This window comes from Poecilia mexicana, unplaced genomic scaffold (assembly GCF_051168715.1).
Source record: "Poecilia mexicana isolate PSO_F unplaced genomic scaffold, ASM5116871v1 scaffold_11, whole genome shotgun sequence".
NCBI classification, from domain to species: Eukaryota; Metazoa; Chordata; class Actinopteri; order Cyprinodontiformes; family Poeciliidae; genus Poecilia; species Poecilia mexicana.
The window spans coordinates 22,346,379-22,369,895 of NW_028263380.1; the positions used below are offsets into that span (position 1 = coordinate 22,346,379).

General features: G+C 50.5%; 1 protein-coding gene across 1 annotated transcript in view; it reads right to left on the reverse strand.

Annotated features, from left to right (window-relative positions):
* Positions 1–23,106, reverse strand: part of LOC148156542 (uncharacterized) — a 71,727-nt gene extending 48,621 nt beyond the window's left edge. Inside the window, exon 1 of the mRNA XM_088009977.1 lies at positions 23,070–23,106. Within this exon, the coding sequence (XP_087866103.1) occupies positions 23,070–23,106 (37 nt within the window). The remainder of the gene's footprint in view (positions 1–23,069) is intronic.
* Between the last annotated feature and the right edge of the window lie 411 nt (positions 23,107–23,517).

Sequence of the window (23,517 nt, forward strand, 5' to 3'; positions counted from 1 at the left end):
GTGGTTGATGTCTGAGTAGCTGTGGTTGTTTGTGGAGCAGCTGTTGTTGTATCTGATGCTGTGGTTGTGGTCACTGCAGCTTTGGTTGTTGATTTAACAGCTGCGGTTGTAGTTGAAGCAGCTGTTGTTGTTGATGGAGCCTCTGTGGTTGTTGTTGGTGCCTCTGTGGTTGTGGTTGCTGCAGCTGTGGTTGTTGTTGGAGCAGCTGTGGTTGTAGTTGTAGCAGCTGTTGTTTTTGATGGAGCCTCTGTGGTTGTGGTCGCTGCAGTTGTGGTTGGAGCCGCTGTGGTTGATGTCTGAGCAGCTGTGGTTGATGTCTGAGCAGCTGTTGTTGATGTCTGAGCAGCTGTGGTTGATGTTGGAGCAGCTGTGGTTGTTGTTGGAGCTGCTGTGGTTGTTGTTGGAGATCCTGTGGTTGTTGTTGGAGCCGCTGTGGTTGTTGTTGGAGATCCTGTGGTTGATGTCTGAACAGCTGTGGTTGATGTCTGAGCAGCTGTGGTTGATGTTGGAGCAGCTGTGGTTGTTGTTAGAACTACTGTGGTTGTTGTTGGAGATCCTGTGGTTGTTGTTGGAGCCGCTGTGGTTGTTGTTGGAGATCCTGTGGTTGTTGTCTGAGTTACTGTGGTTGTTGTCGGAGTTGCTGTGGTTGTAGTTGGAGAAGCTGTGGTTGTTGTTGGTGCCCCTGTGGTTGTTTTCAGAGCCGCTGTGGTTGTGGTTGCTGCAGCTGTGGTTGTTGTTGGAGCCGCTGTGGTCGTTGTCGGAACTGCTGTGGTTGATGTCTGAGTAGCTGTGGTTGTTTGTGGAGCAGCTGTTGTTGTATCTGATGCTGTGGTTGTGGTCACTGCAGCTTTGGTTGTTGATTTAACAGCTGCGGTTGTAGTTGAAGCAGCTGTTGTTGTTGATGGAGCCTCTGTGGTTGTTGTTGGTGCCTCTGTGGTTGTGGTTGCTGCAGCTGTGGTTGTTGTTGGAGCAGCTGTGGTTGTAGTTGTAGCAGCTGTTGTTTTTGATGGAGCCTCTGTGGTTGTGGTCGCTGCAGTTGTGGTTGGAGCCGCTGTGGTTGATGTCTGAGCAGCTGTGGTTGATGTCTGAGCAGCTGTTGTTGATGTCTGAGCAGCTGTGGTTGATGTTGGAGCAGCTGTGGTTGTTGTTGGAGCTGCTGTGGTTGTTGTTGGAGATCCTGTGGTTGTTGTTGGAGCCGCTGTGGTTGTTGTTGGAGATCCTGTGGTTGATGTCTGAACAGCTGTGGTTGATGTCTGAGCAGCTGTGGTTGATGTTGGAGCAGCTGTGGTTGTTGTTAGAGCTGCTGTGGTTGTTGTTGGAGATCCTGTGGTTGTTGTTGGAGCCGCTGTGGTTGTAGTTGAAGCAGCTGTGGTTGTTGTTGGAGAAGCTGTGGTTGTAGTTGGAGCAGCTGTTGTTGTTTTCAGAGCAGCTGTGGTTGATGTCTGAGCAGCTGTTGTTGATGTCTGAGCAGCTGTGGTTGATGTCTGAGCAGATGTGGTTGTAGTTGAAGCTGCTGTGGTTGTTGATGAAGCAGCTGTCGTCGTAGTTGGAGCAGCTGTTGTTGTTAGAGAAGCTGTGGTTGTAGTTGGAGCAGCTGGGGTTGTAGTTGGAGCAACTGTGGTTGTTGTCGGAGCCGCTGTGGTTGTGGTGGCTGCAGCTGTGGTTGTTGTTGGAGCAGCTGTGGTTGATGACTGAGCAGCTGTGGTTGATGTCTGAGCAGCTGTGGTTGTTGTTGGAGATCCTGTGGTTGTAGTCTGAGCCGCTGTGGTTGTAGTTGAAGCAACTGTTATTGTTGTTGGTGCCGCTGTTGTTGTTGTCGGAGTCGCTGTGGTTGTTGTCGCAGTCGCTGTGGTTGTAGTTGGAGAAGCTGTGGTTGTGGTCACTGCAGCTTTGGTTGTTGATTTAACAGCTGCGGTTGTAGTTGTAGCAGCTGTTGTTGTTGATGGAGCCTCTGTGGTTGTGGTCGCTGCAGGTGTGGTTGTAGTTGGGGCAGCTGTGGTTGATGGCTGAGCAGCTGTGGTTGATGTCTGAGCAGCTGTGGTTGATGTCTGAGTAGCTGTGGTTGTTTTTGGAGCAGCTGTTGTTGTATCTGATGCTGTGGTTGTGGTCACTGCAGCTTTGGTTGTTGATTTAACAGCTGCGGTTGTAGTTGGAGCAGCTGTTGTTGTTGGTGGAGCCTCTGTTGTTGTGGTCGCTGCAGCTGTAGTTGTAGTTAGAGCAACTGTTGTTGTTGATGGAGACTCTGTGGTTGTGGTCGCTGCAGCTGTGGTTGTCGGAGAACCTGTGGTTGTTGTCGGAGCCGCTGTGGTTGTTGTCGGAGCCGCTGTGGTTGATGTCTGTGCAGCTGTGGTTGATGTCTGAGCAGCTGTGGTTGATGACTGAGCAGCTGTGGTTGATGTCTGAGCAGCTGTGGTTGATGTCTGAGCAGCTGTGGTTGTTTTTGGAGCAGCTGTTGTTGTATCTGATGCTGTGGTTGTGGTCACTGCAGCTTTGGTTGTTGATTTAACAGCTGCGGTTGTAGTTGAAGCAGCTGTTGTTGTTGATGGAGCCTCTGTGGTTGTGCTCGCTGCAGCTGTGGTTGTAGTTGGGGCAGCTGTGGTTGATATCTGAGCAGCTGTGGTTGATGTCTGAGCAGCTGTGGTTGATGTCTGAGCAGCTGTGCTTGTTGTTGGAGCCGCTGTGTTTGTTGTTGGTGCCTCTGTGGTTGTGGTTGCTGCAGCTGTGGTTGTTGTTGGAGCAGCTGTGGTTGTAGTTGTAGCAGCTGTTGTTGTTGATGGAGCCTCTGTGGTTGTGGTCGCTGCAGCTGTGGTTGTAGTTGGAGCAGCTGTGGTTGATGTCTGAGCAGCTGTGGTTGATGTCTGAGTAGCTGTGGTTGTTTTTGGAGCAGCTGTTGTATCTGATGCTGTGGTTGTGGTCACTGCAGCTGTGGTTGTCGGAGAACCTGTGGTTGTTGTCGGAGCCGCTGTGGTTGATGTCTGTGCAGCTGTGGTTGATGTCTGAGCAGCTGTGGTTGATGACTGAGCAGCTGTGGTTGATGTCTGAGGAGCTGTGGTTGTTGTTGGAGCATCTGTGGTTGTAGTTGTAGCAGCGGTTGTTGATGCATCCTCTGTGGTTGTGGTCGCTGCAGGTTTGGTTGTTGATTTAACAGCTGTGGTTGTAGTTGGAGAAGCTGTGGTTGTAGTTGAAGCAACTGTTGTTGTTGTTGGAGCCGCTGTGGTTGTTGTCTGAGTCACTGTTTTTGTTGTCGGGGTTGCTGTGGTTGTAGTTGGAGAAGCTGTGGTTGTTGTTGGTGCCCCTGTGGTTGTTTTCGGAGCCGCTGTGGTTGTGGTTGCTGCAGCTGTGGTTGTTGTTGGAGCTGCTGTGGTCGTTGTCGGAACTGCTGTGGTTGTTTTTGGAGCAGCTGTTGTTGTATCTGATGCTGTGGTTGTGGTCACTGCAGCTTTGGTTGTTGATTTAACAGCTGCGGTTGTAGTTGAAGCAGCTGTTGTTGTTGATGGAGCCTCTGTGGTTGTGCTCGCTGCAGCTGTGGTTGTAGTTGGGGCAGCTGTGGTTGATATCTGAGCAGCTGTGGTTGATGTCTGAGCAGCTGTAGTTGATGACTGAGCAGCGGTTGTGGATGCATCCTCTGTGGTTGTGGTCGCTGCAGGGTTGGTTGTTGATTTAACAGCTGTGGTTGTAGTTGGAGCCGCTGTGGTTGTAGTTGAAGCAATTGTTGTTGTTGTTGGAGCCGCTGTGGTTGTTGTCTGAGTCACTGTGGTTGTTGTCGGAGTTTCTGTGGTTGTAGTTGGAGAAGCTGTGGTTGTTGTTGGTGCCCCTGTGGTTGTTTTCGGAGCCGCTGTGGTTGTGGTTGCTGCAGCTGTGGTTGTTGTTGGAGCAGCTGTGGTCGTTGTCGGAACTGCTGTGGTTGATGTCTGAGTAGCTGTGGTTGTTTTTGGAGCAGCTGTTGTTGTATCTGATGCTGTGGTTGTGGTCACTGCAGCTTTGGTTGTTGATTTAACAGCTGCGGTTGTAGTTGAAGCAGCTGTTGTTGTTGATGGAGCCTCTGTGGTTGTGGTCGCTGCAGCTGTGGTTGTAGTTGGGGCAGCTGTGGTTGATGTCTGAGCAGCTGTGGTTGATGTCTGAGCAGCTGTGGTTGATGTCTGAGCAGCTGTGCTTGTTGTTGGAGCCGCTGTGGTTGTCGTTGGTGCCTCTGTGGTTGTGGTCGCTGCAGCTGTGGTTGTTGTTGGAGCAGCTGTGGTTGTAGTTGTAGCAGCTGTTGTTGTTGATGGAGCCTCTGTGGTTGTGGTCGCTGCAGCTGTGGTTGTTTTTGGAGCAGCTGTTGTTGTATCTGATGCTGTGGTTGTGGTCACTGCAGCTTTGCTTGTTGATTTAACAGCTGCAGTTGTAGTTGGAGCAGTTGTTGTTGTTGGTGGAGCCTCTGTTGTTGTGGTCGCTGCAGCTGTAGTTGTAGTTAGAGCAACTGTTGTTGTTGATGGAGACTCTGTGGTTGTGGTCGCTGCAGCTGTGGTTGTCGGAGAACCTGTGGTTGTTGTCGGAGCCGCTGTGGTTGATGTCTGTGCAGCTGTGGTTGATGTCTGAGCAGCTGTAGTTGATGACTGAGCAGTTGTGGTTGATGTCTGAGGAGCTGTTGTTGTTGATGGAGCCTCTGTGGTTGTGGTCGCTGCAGCTGTGGTTGTTGTTGGAGCAGCTGTGGTTGTAGTTGTAGCAGCTGTTGTTGTTGATGGAGCCTCTGTGGTTGTGGTCGCTGCAGTTGTGGTTGGAGCAGCTGTGGTTGATGTCTGAGCAGCTGTGGTTGATGTCTGAGCAGCTGTTGTTGATGTCTGAGCAGCTGTGGTTGATGTTGGAGCAGCTGTGGTTGTTGTTGGAGCTGCTGTGGTTGTTGTTGGAGATCCTGTGGTTGTTGTTGGAGCCGCTGTGGTTGTTGTTGGAGATCCTGTGGTTGATGTCTGAGCAGCTGTGGTTGATGTCTGAGCAGCTGTGGTTGATGTCTGAGCAGATGTGGTTGATGTTGGAGCAGCTGTGGTTGTTGTTGGAGCTGCTGTGGTTGTTGTTGGAGATCCTGTGGTTGTTGTTGGAGCCGCTGTGGTTGTTGTTGGAGATCCTGTGGTTGTTGTTGGAGCAGCTGTGGTTGTAGTTGAAGCAGCTGTGGTTGTTGTTGGAGAAGCTGTGGTTGTAGTTGGAGCAGCTGTTGTTGTTTTCAGAGCAGCTGTAGTTGATGTCTGAGCAGCTGTTGTTGATGTCTGAGCAGATGTGGTTGTAGTTGAAGCTGCTGTGGTTGTTGATGAAGCAGCTGTCGTCGTAGTTGGAGCAGCTGTTGTTGTTAGAGAAGCTTTGGTTGTAGTTGGAGCAGCTGGGGTTGTAGTTGGAGCAACTGTGGTTGTTGTCGGAGCCGCTGTGGTTGTGGTGGCTGCAGCTGTGGTTGTTGTTGGAGCAGCTGTGGTTGATGACTGAGCAGCTGTGGTTGATGTCTGAGCAGCTGTGGTTGTTGTTGGAGATCCTGTGGTTGTAGTCAGAGCCGCTGTGTTTGTAGTTGAAGCAGCTGTTGTTGTTGTTGGTGCCGCTGTTGTTGTTGTCGGAGTCGCTGTGGTTGTTGTCGCAGTCGCTGTGGTTGTAGTTGGAGAAGCTGTGGTTGTGGTCACTGCAGCTTTGGTTGTTGATTTAACAGCTGCGGTTGTAGTTGTAGCAGCTGTTGTTGTTGATGGAGCCTCTGTGGTTGTGGTCGCTGCAGGTGTGGTTGTAGTTGGGGCAGCTGTGGTTGATGGCTGAGCAGCTGTGGTTGATGTCTGAGCAGCTGTGCTTGTTGTTGGAGCCGCTGTGGTTGTTGTTCGTGCCTCTGTGGTTGTAGTTGTAGCAGCTGTTGTTGTTGTTGGAGCCTCTGTGGTTGTGGTCGCTGCAGCTGTGGTTGTAGTTGGGGCAGCTGTGGTTGATGTCTGAGCAGCTGTGGTTGATGTCTGAGCAGCTTTGGTTGATGTCTGAGCAGCTGTGCTTGTTGTCTGAGCAGCTGTGGTTGATGTCTGAGCAGCTGTGGTTGATGTCTGAGTAGCTGTGGTTGTTTTTGGAGCAGCTGTTGTTGTATCTGATGCTGTGGTTGTGGTCACTGCAGCTTTGGTTGTTGATTTAACAGCTGTTGTTGTTGATGGAGCCTCTGTGGTTGTGGTTGCTGCAGCTGTGGTTGTAGTTGGAGCAGCTGTGGTTGTTGTTGTTGCCACTGTGGTTGTTGTTGGTGCCTCTGTGGTTGTGGTCGCTGCAGTTGTGGTTGGAGCAGCTGTGGTTGATGTCTGAGCAGCTGTGGTTGATGTCTGAGCAGCTGTGGTTGATGTCTGAGCAGATGTGGTTGATGTTGGAGCAGCTGTGGTTGTTGTTGGAGCTGCTGTGGTTGTTGTTGGAGATCCTGTGGTTGTTGTTGGAGCCGCTGTGGTTGTTGTTGGAGATCCTGTGGTTGTTGTTGGAGCAGCTGTGGTTGTAGTTGAAGCAGCTGTGGTTGTTGTTGGAGAAGCTGTGGTTGTAGTTGGAGAAGCTGTTGTTGTTTTCAGAGCAGCTGTGGTTGATGTCTGAGCAGCTGTTGTTGATGTCTGAGCAGATGTGGTTGTAGTTGAAGCTGCTGTGGTTGTTGATGAAGCAGCTGTCGTCGTAGTTGGAGCAGCTGTTGTTGTTAGAGAAGCTGTGGTTGTAGTTGGAGCAGCTGGGGTTGTAGTTGGAGCAACTGTGGTTGTTGTCGGAGCCGCTGTGGTTGTGGTGGCTGCAGCTGTGGTTGTTGTTGGAGCAGCTGTGGTTGATGACTGAGCAGCTGTGGTTGATGTCTGAGCAGCTGTGGTTGTTGTTGGAGATCCTGTGGTTGTAGTCAGAGCCGCTGTGGTTGTAGTTGAAGCAGCTGTTGTTGTTGTTGGTGCCGCTGTTGTTGTTGTCGGAGTCGCTGTGGTTGTTGTCGCAGTCGCTGTGGTTGTAGTTGGAGAAGCTGTGGTTGTGGTCACTGCAGCTTTGGTTGTTGATTTAACAGCTGCGGTTGTAGTTGTAGCAGCTGTTGTTGTTGATGGAGCCTCTGTGGTTGTGGTCGCTGCAGGTGTGGTTGTAGTTGGGGCAGCTGTGGTTGATGGCTGAGCAGCTGTGGTTGATGTCTGAGCAGCTGTGGTTGATGTCTGAGTAGCTGTGGTTGTTTTTGGAGCAGCTGTTGTTGTATCTGATGCTGTGGTTGTGGTCACTGCAGCTTTGGTTGTTGATTTAACAGCTGCGGTTGTAGTTGGAGCAGCTGTTGTTGTTGGTGGAGCCTCTGTTGTTGTGGTCGCTGCAGCTGTAGTTGTAGTTAGAGCAACTGTTGTTGTTGATGGAGACTCTGTGGTTGTGGTGGCTGCAGCTGTGGTTGTCGGAGAACCTGTGGTTGTTGTCGGAGCCGCTGTGGTTGTTGTCGGAGCCGCTGTGGTTGATGTCTGTGCAGCTGTGGTTGATGTCTGAGCAGCTGTGGTTGATGACTGAGCAGCTGTGGTTGATGTCTGAGCAGCTGTGGTTGATGTCTGAGCAGCTGTGGTTGTTTTTGGAGCAGCTGTTGTTGTATCTGATGCTGTGGTTGTGGTCACTGCAGCTTTGGTTGTTGATTTAACAGCTGTGGTTGTAGTTGAAGCAGCTGTTGTTGTTGATGGAGCCTCTGTGGTTGTGCTCGCTGCAGCTGTGGTTGTAGTTGGGGCAGCTGTGGTTGATATCTGAGCAGCTGTGGTTGATGTCTGAGCAGCTGTGGTTGATGTCTGAGCAGCTGTGCTTGTTGTTGGAGCCGCTGTGTTTGTTGTTGGTGCCTCTGTGGTTGTGGTTGCTGCAGCTGTGGTTGTTGTTGGAGCAGCTGTGGTTGTAGTTGTAGCAGCTGTTGTTGTTGATGGAGCCTCTGTGGTTGTGGTCGCTGCAGCTGTGGTTGTAGTTGGAGCAGCTGTGGTTGATGTCTGAGCAGCTGTGGTTGATGTCTGAGTAGCTGTGGTTGTTTTTGGAGCAGCTGTTGTATCTGATGCTGTGGTTGTGGTCACTGCAGCTGTGGTTGTCGGAGAACCTGTGGTTGTTTTCGGAGCCGCTGTGGTTGTGGTTGCTGCAGCTGTGGTTGTTGTTGGAGCCGCTGTGGTCGTTGTCGGAACTGCTGTGGTTGATGTCTGAGTAGCTGTGGTTGTTTTTGGAGCAGCTGTTGTTGTATCTGATGCTGTGGTTGTGGTCACTGCAGGTTTGGTTGTTGATTTAACAGCTGCGGTAGTAGATGAAGCAGCTGTTGTTGTTGGAGCCTCTGTGGTTGTGGTCGCTGCAGCTGTGGTTGTAGTTGGGGCAGCTATGGTTGATGTCTGAGCAGCTGTGGTTGATGTCTGAGCAGCTGTGGTTGATGTCTGAGCAGCTTTGGTTGATGTCTGAGCAGCTGTGCTTGTTGTTGGAGCCGCTGTGGTTGTTGTTCGTGCCTCTGTGGTTGTAGTTGTAGCAGCTGTTGTTGTTGTTGGAGCCTCTGTGGTTGTGGTCGCTGCAGCTGTGGTTGTAGTTGGGGCAGCTGTGGTTGATGTCTGAGCAGCTGTGGTTGATGTCTGAGCAGCTTTGGTTGATGTCTGAGCAGCTGTGCTTGTTGTTGGAGCCGCTGTGGTTGTTGTTCGTGCCTCTGTGGTTGTAGTTGTAGCAGCTGTTGTTGTTGATGGAGCCTCTGTGGTTGTGGTCGCTGCAGCTGTGGTTGTTGTTGGAGCAGCTGTGGTTGTAGTTGTAGCAGCTGTTGTTGTTGATGGAGCCTCTGTGGTTGTGGTTGCTGCAGCTGTGGTTGTAGTTGGAGCAGCTGTGGTTGATGTCTGAGTAGCTGTGGTTGTTTTTGGAGCAGCTGTTGTTGTATCTGATGCTGTGGTTGTGGTCACTGCAGCTTTGGTTGTTGATTTAACAGCTGCGGTTGTCGTTGAAGCAGCTGTTGTTGTTGATGGAGCCTCTGTGGTTGTGGTCGCTGCAGGTGTGGTTGTAGTTGGGGCAGCTGTGGTTGATGTCTGAGCAGCTGTGGTTGATGTCTGAGCAGCTGTGGTTGATGTCTGAGCAGCTGTGCTTGTTGTTGGAGCCGCTGTGGTTGTTGTTGGTGCCTCTGTGGTTGTGGTTGCTGCAGCTGTGGTTGTTGTTGGAGCAGCTGTGGTTGTAGTTGTAGCAGCTGTTGTTGTTGATGGAGCCTCTGTGGTTGTGGTCGCTGCAGCTGTGGTTGTAGTTGGAGCAGCTGTGGTTGATGTCTGAGCAGCTGTGGTTGATGTCTGAGCAGCTTCTGTTGATGTCTGAGCAGCTGTGGTTGATGTTGGAGCAGCTGTGGTTGTAGTTGTAGCAGCTGTTGTTGTTGATGGAGCCTCTGTGGTTGTGGTCGCTGCAGCTGTGGTTGTAGTTGGAGCAGCTGTGGTTGATGTCTGAGCAGCTGTGGTTGATGTCTGAGTAGCTGTGGTTGTTTTTGGAGCAGCTGTTGTATCTGATGCTGTGGTTGTGGTCACTGCAGCTGTGGTTGTCGGAGAACCTGTGGTTGTTGTCGGAGCCGCTGTGGTTGATGTCTGTGCAGCTGTGGTTGATGTCTGAGCAGCTGTGGTTGATGACTGAGCAGCTGTGGTTGATGTCTGAGGAGCTGTGGTTGTTGTTGGAGCATCTGTGGTTGTAGTTGTAGCAGCGGTTGTTGATGCATCCTCTGTGGTTGTGGTCGCTGCAGGTTTGGTTGTTGATTTAACAGCTGTGGTTGTAGTTGGAGCAGTTGTGGTTGTTGTCGGAGAAGCTGTGGTTGTAGTTGAAGCAACTGTTGTTGTTGTTGGAGCCGCTGTGGTTGTTGTCTGAGTCACTGTGGTTGTTGTCGGAGTTGCTGTGGTTGTAGTTGGAGAAGCTGTGGTTGTTGTTGGTGCCCCTGTGGTTGTTTTCGGAGCCGCTGTGGTTGTGGTTGCTGCAGCTGTGGTTGTTGTTGGAGCCGCTGTGGTCGTTGTCGGAACTGCTGTGGTTGATGTCTGAGTAGCTGTGGTTGTTTTTGGAGCAGCTGTTGTTGTATCTGATGCTGTGGTTGTGGTCACTGCAGGTTTGGTTGTTGATTTAACAGCTGCGGTAGTAGATGAAGCAGCTGTTGTTGTTGGAGCCTCTGTGGTTGTGGTCGCTGCAGCTGTGGTTGTAGTTGGGGCAGCTATGGTTGATGTCTGAGCAGCTGTGGTTGATGTCTGAGCAGCTGTGGTTGATGTCTGAGCAGCTTTGGTTGATGTCTGAGCAGCTGTGCTTGTTGTTGGAGCCGCTGTGGTTGTTGTTCGTGCCTCTGTGGTTGTAGTTGTAGCAGCTGTTGTTGTTGTTGGAGCCTCTGTGGTTGTGGTCGCTGCAGCTGTGGTTGTAGTTGGGGCAGCTGTGGTTGATGTCTGAGCAGCTGTGGTTGATGTCTGAGCAGCTTTGGTTGATGTCTGAGCAGCTGTGCTTGTTGTTGGAGCCGCTGTGGTTGTTGTTCGTGCCTCTGTGGTTGTAGTTGTAGCAGCTGTTGTTGTTGATGGAGCCTCTGTGGTTGTGGTCGCTGCAGCTGTGGTTGTTGTTGGAGCAGCTGTGGTTGTAGTTGTAGCAGCTGTTGTTGTTGATGGAGCCTCTGTGGTTGTGGTTGCTGCAGCTGTGGTTGTAGTTGGAGCAGCTGTGGTTGATGTCTGAGCAGCTGTGGTTGATGTCTGAGCAGCTGTGGTTGATGTCTGAGCAGCTGTGGTTGATGTTGGAGCAGCTGTGGTTGTTGTTGGAGCTGCTGTGGTTGTTGTTGGAGATCCTGTGGTTGTTGTTGGAGCAGCTGTGGTTGTAGTTGAAGCAGCTGTGGTTGTTGTTGGAGAAGCTGTGGTTGTAGTTGGAGCAGCTGTTGTTGTTTTCAGAGCAGATGTGGTTGATGTCTGAGCAGCTGTTGTTGATGTCTGAGCAGCTGTGGTTGATGTCTGAGCAACTGTGGTTGATGTCTGAGCAGATGTGGTTGTAGTTGAAGCTGCTGTGGTTGTTGATGAAGCAGCTGTCGTTGTAGTTGGAGCAGCTGTTTTTGTTAGAGAAGCTGTGGTTGTAGTTGGAGCAGCTGTGGTTGTAGTTGGAGCAACTGTGGTTGTTGTCGGAGCCGCTGTGGTTGTTGTGGTTGTAGTTGGAGAAGCTGTGGTTGTAGTTGGAGCAACTGTGGTTGTTGTTGGTACCGCTGTGGTTGTGGTCGCTGCAGCTGTGGTTGGAGTTGGAGCAGCTGTGGTTGATGTCTGAGTAGCTGTGATTGTTTGTGGAGCAGCTGTTGTTGTATCTGATGCTGTGGTTGTGGTCGCTGCAGCTGTAGTTGTAGTTAGAGCAACTGTTGTTGTTGATGGAGACTCTGTGGTTGTGGTCGCTGCAGCTGTGGTTGTCGGAGAACCTGTGGTTGTTGTCGGAGCCGCTGTGGTTGATGTCTGAGGAGCTGTGGTTGATGACTGAGCAGCTGTGGTTGATGTCTGAGGAGCTGTGGTTGTTGTTGGAGCATCTGTGGTTGTAGTTGTAGCAGCGGTTGTTGATGCATCCTCTGTGGTTGTGGTCGCTGCAGGTTTGGTTGTTGATTTAACAGCTGTGGTTGTAGTTGGAGCAGTTGTGGTTGTTGTCGGAGAAGCTGTGGTTGTAGTCAGAGCCGCTGTGGTTGTCGTTGAAGCAACTGTTGTTGTTGTTGGAGATGCTGTGGTTGTTGTCTGAGTCACTGTGGTTGTTGTCGGAGTTGCTGTGGTTGTAGTTGGAGAAGCTGTGGTTGTGGTTGCTGCAGCTGTGGTTGTTGTTGGAGCCGCTGTGGTCGTTGTCGGAACTGCTGTGGTTGATGTCTGAGTAGCTGTGGTTGTTTTTGGAGCAGCTGTTGTTGTATCTGATGCTGTGGTTCTGGTCACTGCAGCTTTGGTTGTTGATTTAACAGCTGCGGTTGTAGTTGAAGCAGCTGTTGTTGTTGATGGAGCCTCTGTGGTTGTGGTCGCTGCAGCTGTGGTTGTAGTTGGGGCAGCTGTGGTTGATGTCTGAGCAGCTGTGGTTGATGCCTGAGCAGCTGTGCTTGTTGTTGGAGCCGCTGTGGTTGTTATTGGTGCCTCTGTGGTTGTGGTTGCTGCAGCTGTGGTTGTTGTTGGAGCAGCTGTGGTTGTAGTTGTAGCAGCTGTTGTTGTTGATGGAGCCTCTGTGGTTGTGGTCGCTGCAGCTGTGGTTGTAGTTGGAGCAGCTGTGGTTGATGTCTGAGCAGCTGTGGTTGATGTCTGAGTAGCTGTGGTTGTTTTTGGAGCAGCTGTTGTTGTATCTGATGCTGTGGTTGTGGTTACTGCAGCTTTGGTTGTTGATTTAACAGCTGCGGTTGTAGTTGGAGCAGCTGTTGTTGTTGGTGGAGCCTCTGTGGTTGTGGTCGCTGCAGCTGTAGTTGTAGTTAGAGCAACTGTTGTTGTTGATGGAGACTCTGTGGTTGTGGTCGCTGCAGCTGTGGTTGTCGGAGAACCTGTGGTTGTTGTCGGAGCCGCTGTGGTTGATGTCTGAGGAGCTGTGGTAGATGACTGAGCAGCTGTGGTTGATGTCTGAGGAGCTGTGGTTGTTGTTGGAGCATCTGTGGTTGTAGTTGTAGCAGCGGTTGTTGATGCATCCTCTGTGGTTGTGGTCGCTGCAGGTTTGGTTGTTGATTTAACAGCTGTGGTTGTAGTTGGAGCAGTTGTGGTTGTTGTCGGAGAAGCTGTGGTTGTATTCAGAGCCGCTGTGGTTGATGTCTGAGCAGCTGTGGTTGATGTCTGAGCAGCTGTGCTTGTTGTTGGAGCCGCTGTGGTTGTTGTTGGTGCCTCTGTGGTTGTGGTTGCTGCAGCTGTGGTTGTCGGAGAACCTGTGGTTGTTGTCGGAGCCGCTGTGGTTGATGTCTGAGGAGCTGTGGTAGATGACTGAGCAGCTGTGGTTGATGTCTGAGGAGCTGTGGTTGTTGTTGGAGCATCTGTGGTTGTAGTTGTAGCAGCGGTTGTTGATGCATCCTCTGTGGTTGTGGTCGCTGCAGCTTTGGTTGTTGATTTAACAGCTGCGGTTGTCGTTGAAGCAGCTGTTGTTGTTGATGGAGCCTCTGTGGTTGTGGTCGCTGCAGGTGTGGTTGTAGTTGGGGCAGCTGTGGTTGATGTCTGAGCAGCTGTGGTTGATGTCTGATCAGCTGTGGTTGATGTCTGAGCAGCTGTGCTTGTTGTTGGAGCCGCTGTGGTTGTTGTTGGTGCCTCTGTGGTTGTGGTTGCTGCAGCTGTGGTTGTTGTTGGAGCAGCTGTGGTTGTAGTTGTAGCAGCTGTTGTTGTTGATGGAGCCTCTGTGGTTGTGGTCGCTGCAGCTGTGGTTGTAGTTGGAGCAGCTGTGGTTGATGTCTGAGCAGCTGTGGTTGATGTCTGAGCAGCTTCTGTTGATGTCTGAGCAGCTGTGGTTGATGTTGGAGCAGCTGTGGTTGTAGTTGTAGCAGCTGTTGTTGTTGATGGAGCCTCTGTGGTTGTGGTCGCTGCAGCTGTGGTTGTAGTTGGAGCAGCTGTGGTTGATGTCTGAGCAGCTGTGGTTGATGTCTGAGTAGCTGTGGTTGTTTTTGGAGCAGCTGTTGTATCTGATGCTGTGGTTGTGGTCACTGCAGCTGTGGTTGTCGGAGAACCTGTGGTTGTTGTCGGAGCCGCTGTGGTTGATGTCTGTGCAGCTGTGGTTGATGTCTGAGCAGCTGTGGTTGATGACTGAGCAGCTGTGGTTGATGTCTGAGGAGCTGTGGTTGTTGTTGGAGCATCTGTGGTTGTAGTTGTAGCAGCGGTTGTTGATGCATCCTCTGTGGTTGTGGTCGCTGCAGGTTTGGTTGTTGATTTAACAGCTGTGGTTGTAGTTGGAGCAGTTGTGGTTGTTGTCGGAGAAGCTGTGGTTGTAGTTGAAGCAACTGTTGTTGTTGTTGGAGCCGCTGTGGTTGTTGTCTGAGTCACTGTGGTTGTTGTCGGAGTTGCTGTGGTTGTAGTTGGAGAAGCTGTGGTTGTTGTTGGTGCCCCTGTGGTTGTTTTCGGAGCCGCTGTGGTTGTGGTTGCTGCAGCTGTGGTTGTTGTTGGAGCCGCTGTGGTCGTTGTCGGAACTGCTGTGGTTGATGTCTGAGTAGCTGTGGTTGTTTTTGGAGCAGCTGTTGTTGTATCTGATGCTGTGGTTGTGGTCACTGCAGGTTTGGTTGTTGATTTAACAGCTGCGGTAGTAGATGAAGCAGCTGTTGTTGTTGGAGCCTCTGTGGTTGTGGTCGCTGCAGCTGTGGTTGTAGTTGGGGCAGCTATGGTTGATGTCTGAGCAGCTGTGGTTGATGTCTGAGCAGCTGTGGTTGATGTCTGAGCAGCTTTGGTTGATGTCTGAGCAGCTGTGCTTGTTGTTGGAGCCGCTGTGGTTGTTGTTCGTGCCTCTGTGGTTGTAGTTGTAGCAGCTGTTGTTGTTGTTGGAGCCTCTGTGGTTGTGGTCGCTGCAGCTGTGGTTGTAGTTGGGGCAGCTGTGGTTGATGTCTGAGCAGCTGTGGTTGATGTCTGAGCAGCTTTGGTTGATGTCTGAGCAGCTGTGCTTGTTGTTGGAGCCGCTGTGGTTGTTGTTCGTGCCTCTGTGGTTGTAGTTGTAGCAGCTGTTGTTGTTGATGGAGCCTCTGTGGTTGTGGTCGCTGCAGCTGTGGTTGTTGTTGGAGCAGCTGTGGTTGTAGTTGTAGCAGCTGTTGTTGTTGATGGAGCCTCTGTGGTTGTGGTTGCTGCAGCTGTGGTTGTAGTTGGAGCAGCTGTGGTTGATGTCTGAGTAGCTGTGGTTGTTTTTGGAGCAGCTGTTGTTGTATCTGATGCTGTGGTTGTGGTCACTGCAGCTTTGGTTGTTGATTTAACAGCTGCGGTTGTCGTTGAAGCAGCTGTTGTTGTTGATGGAGCCTCTGTGGTTGTGGTCGCTGCAGGTGTGGTTGTAGTTGGGGCAGCTGTGGTTGATGTCTGAGCAGCTGTGGTTGATGTCTGAGCAGCTGTGGTTGATGTCTGAGCAGCTGTGCTTGTTGTTGGAGCCGCTGTGGTTGTTGTTGGTGCCTCTGTGGTTGTGGTTGCTGCAGCTGTGGTTGTTGTTGGAGCAGCTGTGGTTGTAGTTGTAGCAGCTGTTGTTGTTGATGGAGCCTCTGTGGTTGTGGTCGCTGCAGCTGTGGTTGTAGTTGGAGCAGCTGTGGTTGATGTCTGAGCAGCTGTGGTTGATGTCTGAGCAGCTTCTGTTGATGTCTGAGCAGCTGTGGTTGATGTTGGAGCAGCTGTGGTTGTTGTTGGAGCTGCTGTGGTTGTTGTTGGAGATCCTGTGGTTGTTGTTGGAGCCGCTGTGGTTGTTGTTGGAGATCCTGTGGTTGATGTCTGAGCAGCTGTGGTTGATGTCTGAGCAGCTGTGGTTGATGTTGGAGCAGCTGTGGTTGTTGTTGGAGCTGCTGTGGTTGTTGTTGGAGATCCTTTGGTTGTTGTTGGAGAAGCTGTGGTTGTAGTTGGAGCAGCTGTTGTTGTTTTCAGAGCAGATGTGGTTGATGTCTGAGCAGCTGTTGTTGATGTCTGAGCAGCTGTGGTTGATGTCTGAGCAACTGTGGTTGATGTCTGAGCAGATGTGGTTGTAGTTGAAGCTGCTGTGGTTGTTGATGAAGCAGCTGTCGTTGTAGTTGGAGCAGCTGTTTTTGTTAGAGAAGCTGTGGTTGTAGTTGGAGCAGCTGTGGTTGTAGTTGGAGCAACTGTGGTTGTTGTCGGAGCCGCTGTGGTTGTTGTGGTTGTAGTTGGAGAAGCTGTGGTTGTAGTTGGAGCAACTGTGGTTGTTGTTGGTACCGCTGTGGTTGTTGTTGGTGCCTCTGTGGTTGTGGTCGCTGCAGCTGTGGTTGGAGTTGGAGCAGCTGTGGTTGATGTCTGAGTAGCTGTGGTTGTTTTTGGAGCAGCTGTTGTTGTATCTGATGCTGTGGTTGTGGTCGCTGCAGCTGTAGTTGTAGTTAGAGCAACTGTTGTTGTTGATGGAGACTCTGTGGTTGTGGTCGCTGCAGCTGTGGTTGTCGGAGAACCTGTGGTTGTTGTCGGAGCCGCTGAGGTTGATGTCTGTGCAGCTGTGGTTGATGTCTGAGGAGCTGTGGTTGATGACTGAGCAGCTGTGGTTGATGTCTGAGGAGCTGTGGTTGTTGTTGGAGCATCTGTGGTTGTAGTTGTAGCAGCGGTTGTTGATGCATCCTCTGTGGTTGTGGTCGCTGCAGGTTTGGTTGTTGATTTAACAGCTGTGGTTGTAGTTGGAGCAGTTGTGGTTGTCGGAGAAGCTGTGGTTGTAGTCAGAGCCGCTGTGGTTGTCGTTGAAGCAACTGTTGTTGTTGTTGGAGCCGCTGTGGTTGTTGTCTGAGTCACTGTGGTTGTTGTCCGAGTTGCTGTGGTTGTAGTTGGAGAAGCTGTGGTTGTTGTTGGTGCCCCTGTGGTTGTTTTCGGAGCCGCTGTGGTTGTGGTTGCTGCAGCTGTGGTTGTTGTTGGAGCCGCTGTGGTCGTTGTCGGAACTGCTGTGGTTGATGTCTGAGTAGCTGTGGTTGATGTCTGAGCAGCTGTGGTTGATGTCTGAGCAGCTGTGGTTGATGTCTGAGCAGCTGTGCTTGTTGTTGGAGCCGCTGTGGTTGTTGTTGGTGCCTCTGTGGTTGTGGTTGCTGCAGCTGTGGTTGTTGTTGGAGCAGCTGTGGTTGTAGTTGTAGCAGCTGTTGTTGTTGATGGAGCCTCTGTGGTTGTGGTCGCTGCAGCTGTGGTTGTAGTTGGAGCAGCTGTGGTTGATGTCTGAGCAGCTGTGGTTGATGTCTGAGCAGCTTCTGTTGATGTCTGAGCAGCTGTGGTTGATGTTGGAGCAGCTGTGGTTGTTGTTGGAGCTGCTGTGGTTGTTGTTGGAGATCCTGTGGTTGTTGTTGGAGCCGCTGTGGTTGTTGTTGGAGATCCTGTGGTTGATGTCTGAGCAGCTGTGGTTGATGTCTGAGCAGCTGTGGTTGATGTTGGAGCAGCTGTGGTTGTTGTTGGAGCTGCTGTGGTTGTTGTTGGAGATCCTGTGGTTGTTGTTGGAGCCGCTGTGGTTGTTTTTGGAGATCCTGTGGTTGATGTCTGAGCAGCTGTGGTTGATGTCTGAGCAGCTGTGGTTGATGTCTGAGCAGCTGTGGTTGATGTTGGAGCAGCTGTGGTTGTTGTTGGAGCTGCTGTGGTTGTTGTTGGAGATCCTGTGGTTGTTGTTGGAGCAGCTGTGGTTGTAGTTGAAGCAGCTGTGGTTGTTGTTGGAGAAACTGTGGTTGTAGTTGGAGCAGCTGTTGTTGTTTTCAGAGCAGATGTGGTTGATGTCTGAGCAGCTGTTGTTGATGTCTGAGCAGCTGTGGTTGATGTCTGAGCAACTGTGGTTGATGTCTGAGCAGATGTGGTTGTAGTTGAAGCTGCTGTGGTTGTTGATGAAGCAGCTGTCGTTGTAGTTGGAGCAGCTGTTTTTGTTAGAGAAGCTGTGGTTGTAGTTGGAGCAGCTGTGGTTGTAGTTGGAGCAACTGTGGTTGTTGTCGGAGCCGCTGTGGTTGTTGTGGTTGTAGTTGGAGAAGCTGTGGTTGTAGTTGGAGCAACTGTGGTTGTTGTTGGTACCGCTGTGGTTGTGGTCGCTGCAGCTGTGGTTGGAGTTGGAGCAGCTGTGGTTGATGTCTGAGTAGCTGTGATTGTTTGTGGAGCAGCTGTTGTTGTATCTGATGCTGTGGTTGTGGTCGCTGCAGCTGTAGTTGTAGTTAGAGCAACTGTTGTTGTTGATGGAGACTCTGTGGTTGTGGTCGCTGCAGCTGTGGTTGTCGGAGAACCTGTGGTTGTTGTCGGAGCCGCTGTGGTTGATGTCTGAGGAGCTGTGGTTGATGACTGAGCAGCTGTGGTTGATGTCTGAGGAGCTGTGGTTGTTGTTGGAGCATCTGTGGTTGTAGTTGTAGCAGCGGTTGTTGATGCATCCTCTGTGGTTGTGGTCGCTGCAGGTTTGGTTGTTGATTTAACAGCTGTGGTTGTAGTTGGAGCAGTTGTGGTTGTTGTCGGAGAAGCTGTGGTTGTAGTCAGAGCCGCTGTGGTTGTCGTTGAAGCAACTGTTGTTGTTGTTGGAGATGCTGTGGTTGTTGTCTGAGTCACTGTGGTTGTTGTCGGAGTTGCTGTGGTTGTAGTTGGAGAAGCTGTGGTTGTGGTTGCTGCAGCTGTGGTTGTTGTTGGAGCCGCTGTGGTCGTTGTCGGAACTGCTGTGGTTGATGTCTGAGTAGCTGTGGTTGTTTTTGGAGCAGCTGTTGTTGTATCTGATGCTGTGGTTCTGGTCACTGCAGCTTTGGTTGTTGATTTAACAGCTGCGGTTGTAGTTGAAGCAGCTGTTGTTGTTGATGGAGCCTCTGTGGTTGTGGTCGCTGCAGCTGTGGTTGTAGTTGGGGCAGCTGTGGTTGATGTCTGAGCAGCTGTGGTTGATGCCTGAGCAGCTGTGCTTGTTGTTGGAGCCGCTGTGGTTGTTATTGGTGCCTCTGTGGTTGTGGTTGCTGCAGCTGTGGTTGTTGTTGGAGCAGCTGTGGTTGTAGTTGTAGCAGCTGTTGTTGTTGATGGAGCCTCTGTGGTTGTGGTCGCTGCAGCTGTGGTTGTAGTTGGAGCAGCTGTGGTTGATGTCTGAGCAGCTGTGGTTGATGTCTGAGTAGCTGTGGTTGTTTTTGGAGCAGCTGTTGTTGTATCTGATGCTGTGGTTGTGGTTACTGCAGCTTTGGTTGTTGATTTAACAGCTGCGGTTGTAGTTGGAGCAGCTGTTGTTGTTGGTGGAGCCTCTGTGGTTGTGGTCGCTGCAGCTGTAGTTGTAGTTAGAGCAACTGTTGTTGTTGATGGAGACTCTGTGGTTGTGGTCGCTGCAGCTGTGGTTGTCGGAGAACCTGTGGTTGTTGTCGGAGCCGCTGTGGTTGATGTCTGAGGAGCTGTGGTAGATGACTGAGCAGCTGTGGTTGATGTCTGAGGAGCTGTGGTTGTTGTTGGAGCATCTGTGGTTGTAGTTGTAGCAGCGGTTGTTGATGCATCCTCTGTGGTTGTGGTCGCTGCAGGTTTGGTTGTTGATTTAACAGCTGTGGTTGTAGTTGGAGCAGTTGTGGTTGTTGTCGGAGAAGCTGTGGTTGTATTCAGAGCCGCTGTGGTTGTCGTTGAAGCAACTGTTGTTGTTGTTGGAGCCGCTGTGGTTGTAGTTGTAGCAGCTGTTGTTGTTGATGGAGCCTCTGTGGTTGTGGTCGCTGCAGCTGTGGTTGTAGTTGGAGCAGCTGTGGTTGATGTCTGAGCAGCTGTGGTTGATGTCTGAGTAGCTGTGGTTGTTTTTGGAGCAGCTGTTGTTGTATCTGATGCTGTGGTTGTGGTCACTGCAGCTTTGGTTGTTGATTCAACAGCTGCCGTTGTAGTTGAAGCAGCTGTTGTTGTTGTTGGAGCCGCTGTGGTTGATGTCTGAGTAGCTGTGGTTGTTTTTGGAGCAGCTGTTGTTGTATCTGATGCTGTGGTTGTGGTCGCTGCAGCTGTGGTTGTAGTTGGGGCAGCTGTGGTTGATGTCTGAGCAGCTGTGGTTGATGTCTGAGCAGCTGTGGTTGATGTCTGAGCAGCTGTGCTTGTTGTTGGAGCCGCTGTGGTGTTTGTTGGTGCCTCTGTGGTTGTGGTTGCTGCAGCTGTGGTTGTTGTTGGAGCAGCTGTGGTTGTAGTTGTAGCAGCTGTTGTTGTTGATGGAGCCTCTGTGGTTGTGGTCGCTGCAGTTGTGGTTGGAGCAGCTGTGGTTGGTGTCTGAGCAGCTGTGGTTGATGTCTGAGCAGCTGTTGTTGATGTCTGAGCAGCTGTGGTTGATGTTGGAGCAGCTGTGGTTGTTGTTGGAGCTGCTGTGGTTGTTGTTGGAGATCCTGTGGTTGTTGTTGGAGCCGCTGTGGTTGTTGTTGGAGATCCTGTGGTTGATGTCTGAGCAGCTGTGGTTGATGTCTGAGCAGCTGTGGTTGATGTTGGAGCAGCTGTGGTTGTTGTTAGAGCTGCTGTGGTTGTTGTTGGAGATCCTGTGGTTTTTGTTGGTGCCGCTGTGGTTGTTGTTGGAGATCCTGTGGTTGATGTCTGAGCAGCTGTGGTTGATGTCTGAGCAGCTGTGGTTGATGTCTGAGCAGCTGTGGTTGATGTTGGAGCAGCTGTGGTTGTTGTTGGAGCTGCTGTGGTTGTTGTTGGAGATCCTGTGGTTGTTGTTGGAGCCGCTATGGTTGTTGTTGGAGATCCTGTGGTTGTTGTTGGAGCAGCTGTGGTTGTAGTTGAAGCAGCTGTGGTTGTTGTTGGATAAGCTGTGGTTGTAGTTGGAGCAGCTGTTGTTGTTTTCAGAGCAGCTGTGGTTGATGTCTGAGCAGCTGTTGTTGATGTCTGAGCAGCTGTGGTTGATGTCTGAGCAGATGTGGTTGTAGTTGAAGCTGCTGTGGTTGTTGATGAAGCAGCTGTCGTCGTAGTTGGAGCAGCTGTTGTTGTTAGAGAAGCTGTGGTTGTAGTTGGAGCAGCTGGGGTTGTAGTTGGAGCAACTGTGGTTGTTGTCGGAGCCGCTGTGGTTGTGGTTGCTGCAGCTGTGGTTGTTGTTGGAGCAGCTGTGGTTGATGACTGAGCAGCTGTGGTTGATGTCTGAGCAGCTGTGGTTGTTGTTGGAGATCCTGTGGTTGTAGTCAGAGCCGCTGTGGTTGTAGTTGAAGCAACTGTTATTGTTGTTGGTGCCGCTGTGGTTGTTGTCTGAGTCACTGTGGTTGTTGTCGGAGTTTCTGTGGTTGTAGTTGGAGAAGCTGTGGTTGTTGTTGGTGCCCCTGTGGTTGTTTTCGGAGCCGCTGTGGTTGTGCTCGCTGCAGCTGTGGTTGTAGTTGGGGCAGCTGTGGTTGATGTCTGAGCAGCTGTGGTTGATGTCTGAGCAGCTGTGGTTGATGTCTGAGCAGCTGTGGTTGTAGTTGAAGCTGCTGTGTTTGTTGTTGGAGAAGCTGTGCTTGTAGTTGGATCAGCTGTCGTTGTTGTCAGAGCCGCTGTGGTTGATGTCTGATCAGCTGTGGTTATACTTGAAACTGTTGTGGTTGCTGTTGGGGAAGCTTTGGTTGTGTTTGCAGCAGCTGTGCTTGTTGTTGAAGCAGCTGTCGTTGTAGTTGGAGCAGCTGTTGTTGTTAATGGAGACTCTGTGGTTGTGGTCGCTGCAGCTGTGGTTGTCGGGGAACCTGTGGTTGTTGTTGGAGCCGCTGTGGTTGTTGTCGGAGCCGCTGTGGTTGATGTCTGAGCAGCTGTGGTTGTAGTTGAAGCAGCTGTGGTTGTAGTTGAAGCAGCTGTGGTTGTTGTTGAAGCAGCTGTGGTTGTTGTCTGAGCAGCTGTGGTTGTAGTTGAAGCAGCTGTGGTTGTTGTTGAAGCAGCTGTGGTTGTTGTTGGAGCAGCTGTGGTTGTTGTTGGAGAAGCTGTGGTTGTAGTTGGAGCAGCTGTTGTTGATAGAGCCTCTGTGGTTGTGGTCGCTGCAGCTTTGGTTGTTGATTTAACAGCTCTGGTTGTAGTTGGAGTAGCTGTGGTTGATGTCTGAGCAGCTGTGGTTGATGTCTGAGCAGCTGTAGTTGTTGTTGGAGCAACTGTGGTTGTAGTTGAAGCTGCTGTGTTTGTTGTTGGAGAAGCTGTGCTTGTAGTTGGATCAGCTGTCGTTGTTGTCGGAGCCGCTGTGGTTGATGTCTGATCAGCTGTGGTTATAGTTGAAGCAGCTGTGGTTGTTGTTGAAGCAGCTGTGGTTGTTGTTGGAACCGCTGTGGTTGTTGTTGGAGCAGCTGTGTTTGTTGTTGGAGATCCTGTGGTTGTTGTTGGAGCAGCTGTGGTTGTTGTTGGAGAAGCTGTGGTTGTAGTTGGAGCAGCTGTTGTTGATGGAGCCTCTGTGGTTGTGGTCGCTGCAGCTTTGGTTGTTGATTTAACAGCTCTGGTTGTAGTTGGAGTAGCTGTGGTTGTTGTCGGAGAAGCTGTAGTTGTAGTCAGAGCCACTGTGGTTGTAGTTGGAGAAGCTCTGGTTGTAGTTGGAGCAACTGTGGTTGTGGTCGCTGCAGCTGTGGTTGTTTTTGGAGCAGCTGTTGTTGTTGATGGAGCCTCTCTGGTTGTGGTCGATGCAGCTGTGGTTGTTGTTGGAGCAGCTGTGGTTGTTGTTGCAGCAGCTGTGGTTGTAGTTAAAGCAGCTGTCATTGTTGTTGGAGCCGCTTTGGTTGTTGTTGGAACTGCTGTGGTTGATGTCTGAGCAGCTGTGGTTGTAGTTGAAGCAGCTGTGGTTGTTTTTGGAGAAGCTGTGGTTGTAGTTGGAGCAGCTGTTGTTGTTTTTGGAGAAGCTGTGGTTGTAGTTGGAGCAGCTGTTGTTGTATCTGATGCTGTGGTTGTGGTCGCTGCCGCTTTGGTTGTTGATTTAACAGCTGTGGTTGTTGTTGGAGCGGCTGTGGTTGTTGTTTGAGAAGCTGTGGTTGTTGTTGGTGCCACTGTGGTTGTTGTCGGAGCCGCTGTGGTTGTAGTTGGAGCAGCTGTGGTTGTTGTATGAGAAGCTGTGGTTGTTGTTGGTGCCACTGTGGTTGTTGTCGGAGCCGCTGTGGTTGTAGTTGGAGCAGCTGTGGTTGTTTTTGGAGCAGCTGTGGTCGTACTCGGAGCAGCTGTGGTTTTTGTTGAAGCAGCTGCTGCTGTGGTCAGAGAAGCTGTGGTTGTCTCAGCCGCTTTGGTTGATGTTGGAGAAGCTGTGGTTGTAGATGGAAAAGCTGTTGTTGTTGTCGGAGCACCTGTTGTTATTGTCCCAGCCGCTATGGTTGTACTTTGAGTTGCTGTGGTGGTTTTCCGAGGAGCATTGGTTGTCGTCGGACCAGTTTTGGTTGATGTCTCAGCTTCTGTCGTTGTAGATATTGCAGCTGTGGTTGTACTTGGAGCGGCTGTGGTTGTTGTTGGAGCTGAAGTATTTGTTGTTGTCGTACTTTCCTTCAGAATATTTTGTATTGCAACACTTGCAGTGGCTCCTGAAGCACTTTCTGCAGCTTTTCCACATATGCTTAAAACTTAACCAATATTACACATTTTTAGTATCACAGACAAATTTAGTATAGGTTCAACCATCTTAATTCATTCCCTTTTTTAACTCACCTGCAAGCAACACCGCGTAGGTGTCTAACTTCATCATAATTCCTTTTTTTCCTTTGCCTTAAACAGAAATTAAAGTTTTTGTTACATACATTTCTACAAATATGCATTTTGGTACCTATTGTCATAATAAAAAGAATACTGGTTTATTTTCTTTTGCTCCTTACGTCTGTGTGACAAAAACTAAGACTCAGAATATTGGTTCACTTGATAAATAATTCTATAAATTCCAGTGGTTAAAAAATCAATAAGAATGTTTCTTTTCTTGTTTTTATTTTCAAAGAACCAAAGAGACAGCATACAAAAGGAGAAAAGTAGAGGAACTATGATGAACTGTTGGGGATTGCCACATTTAGGATATAGCATGTACTGTTGTTTAACAAAATATTCTGCTCATACATCTCACAATTTGTTTAAGATCCAGAAATTTGTAACCTCTATAACTATTTTG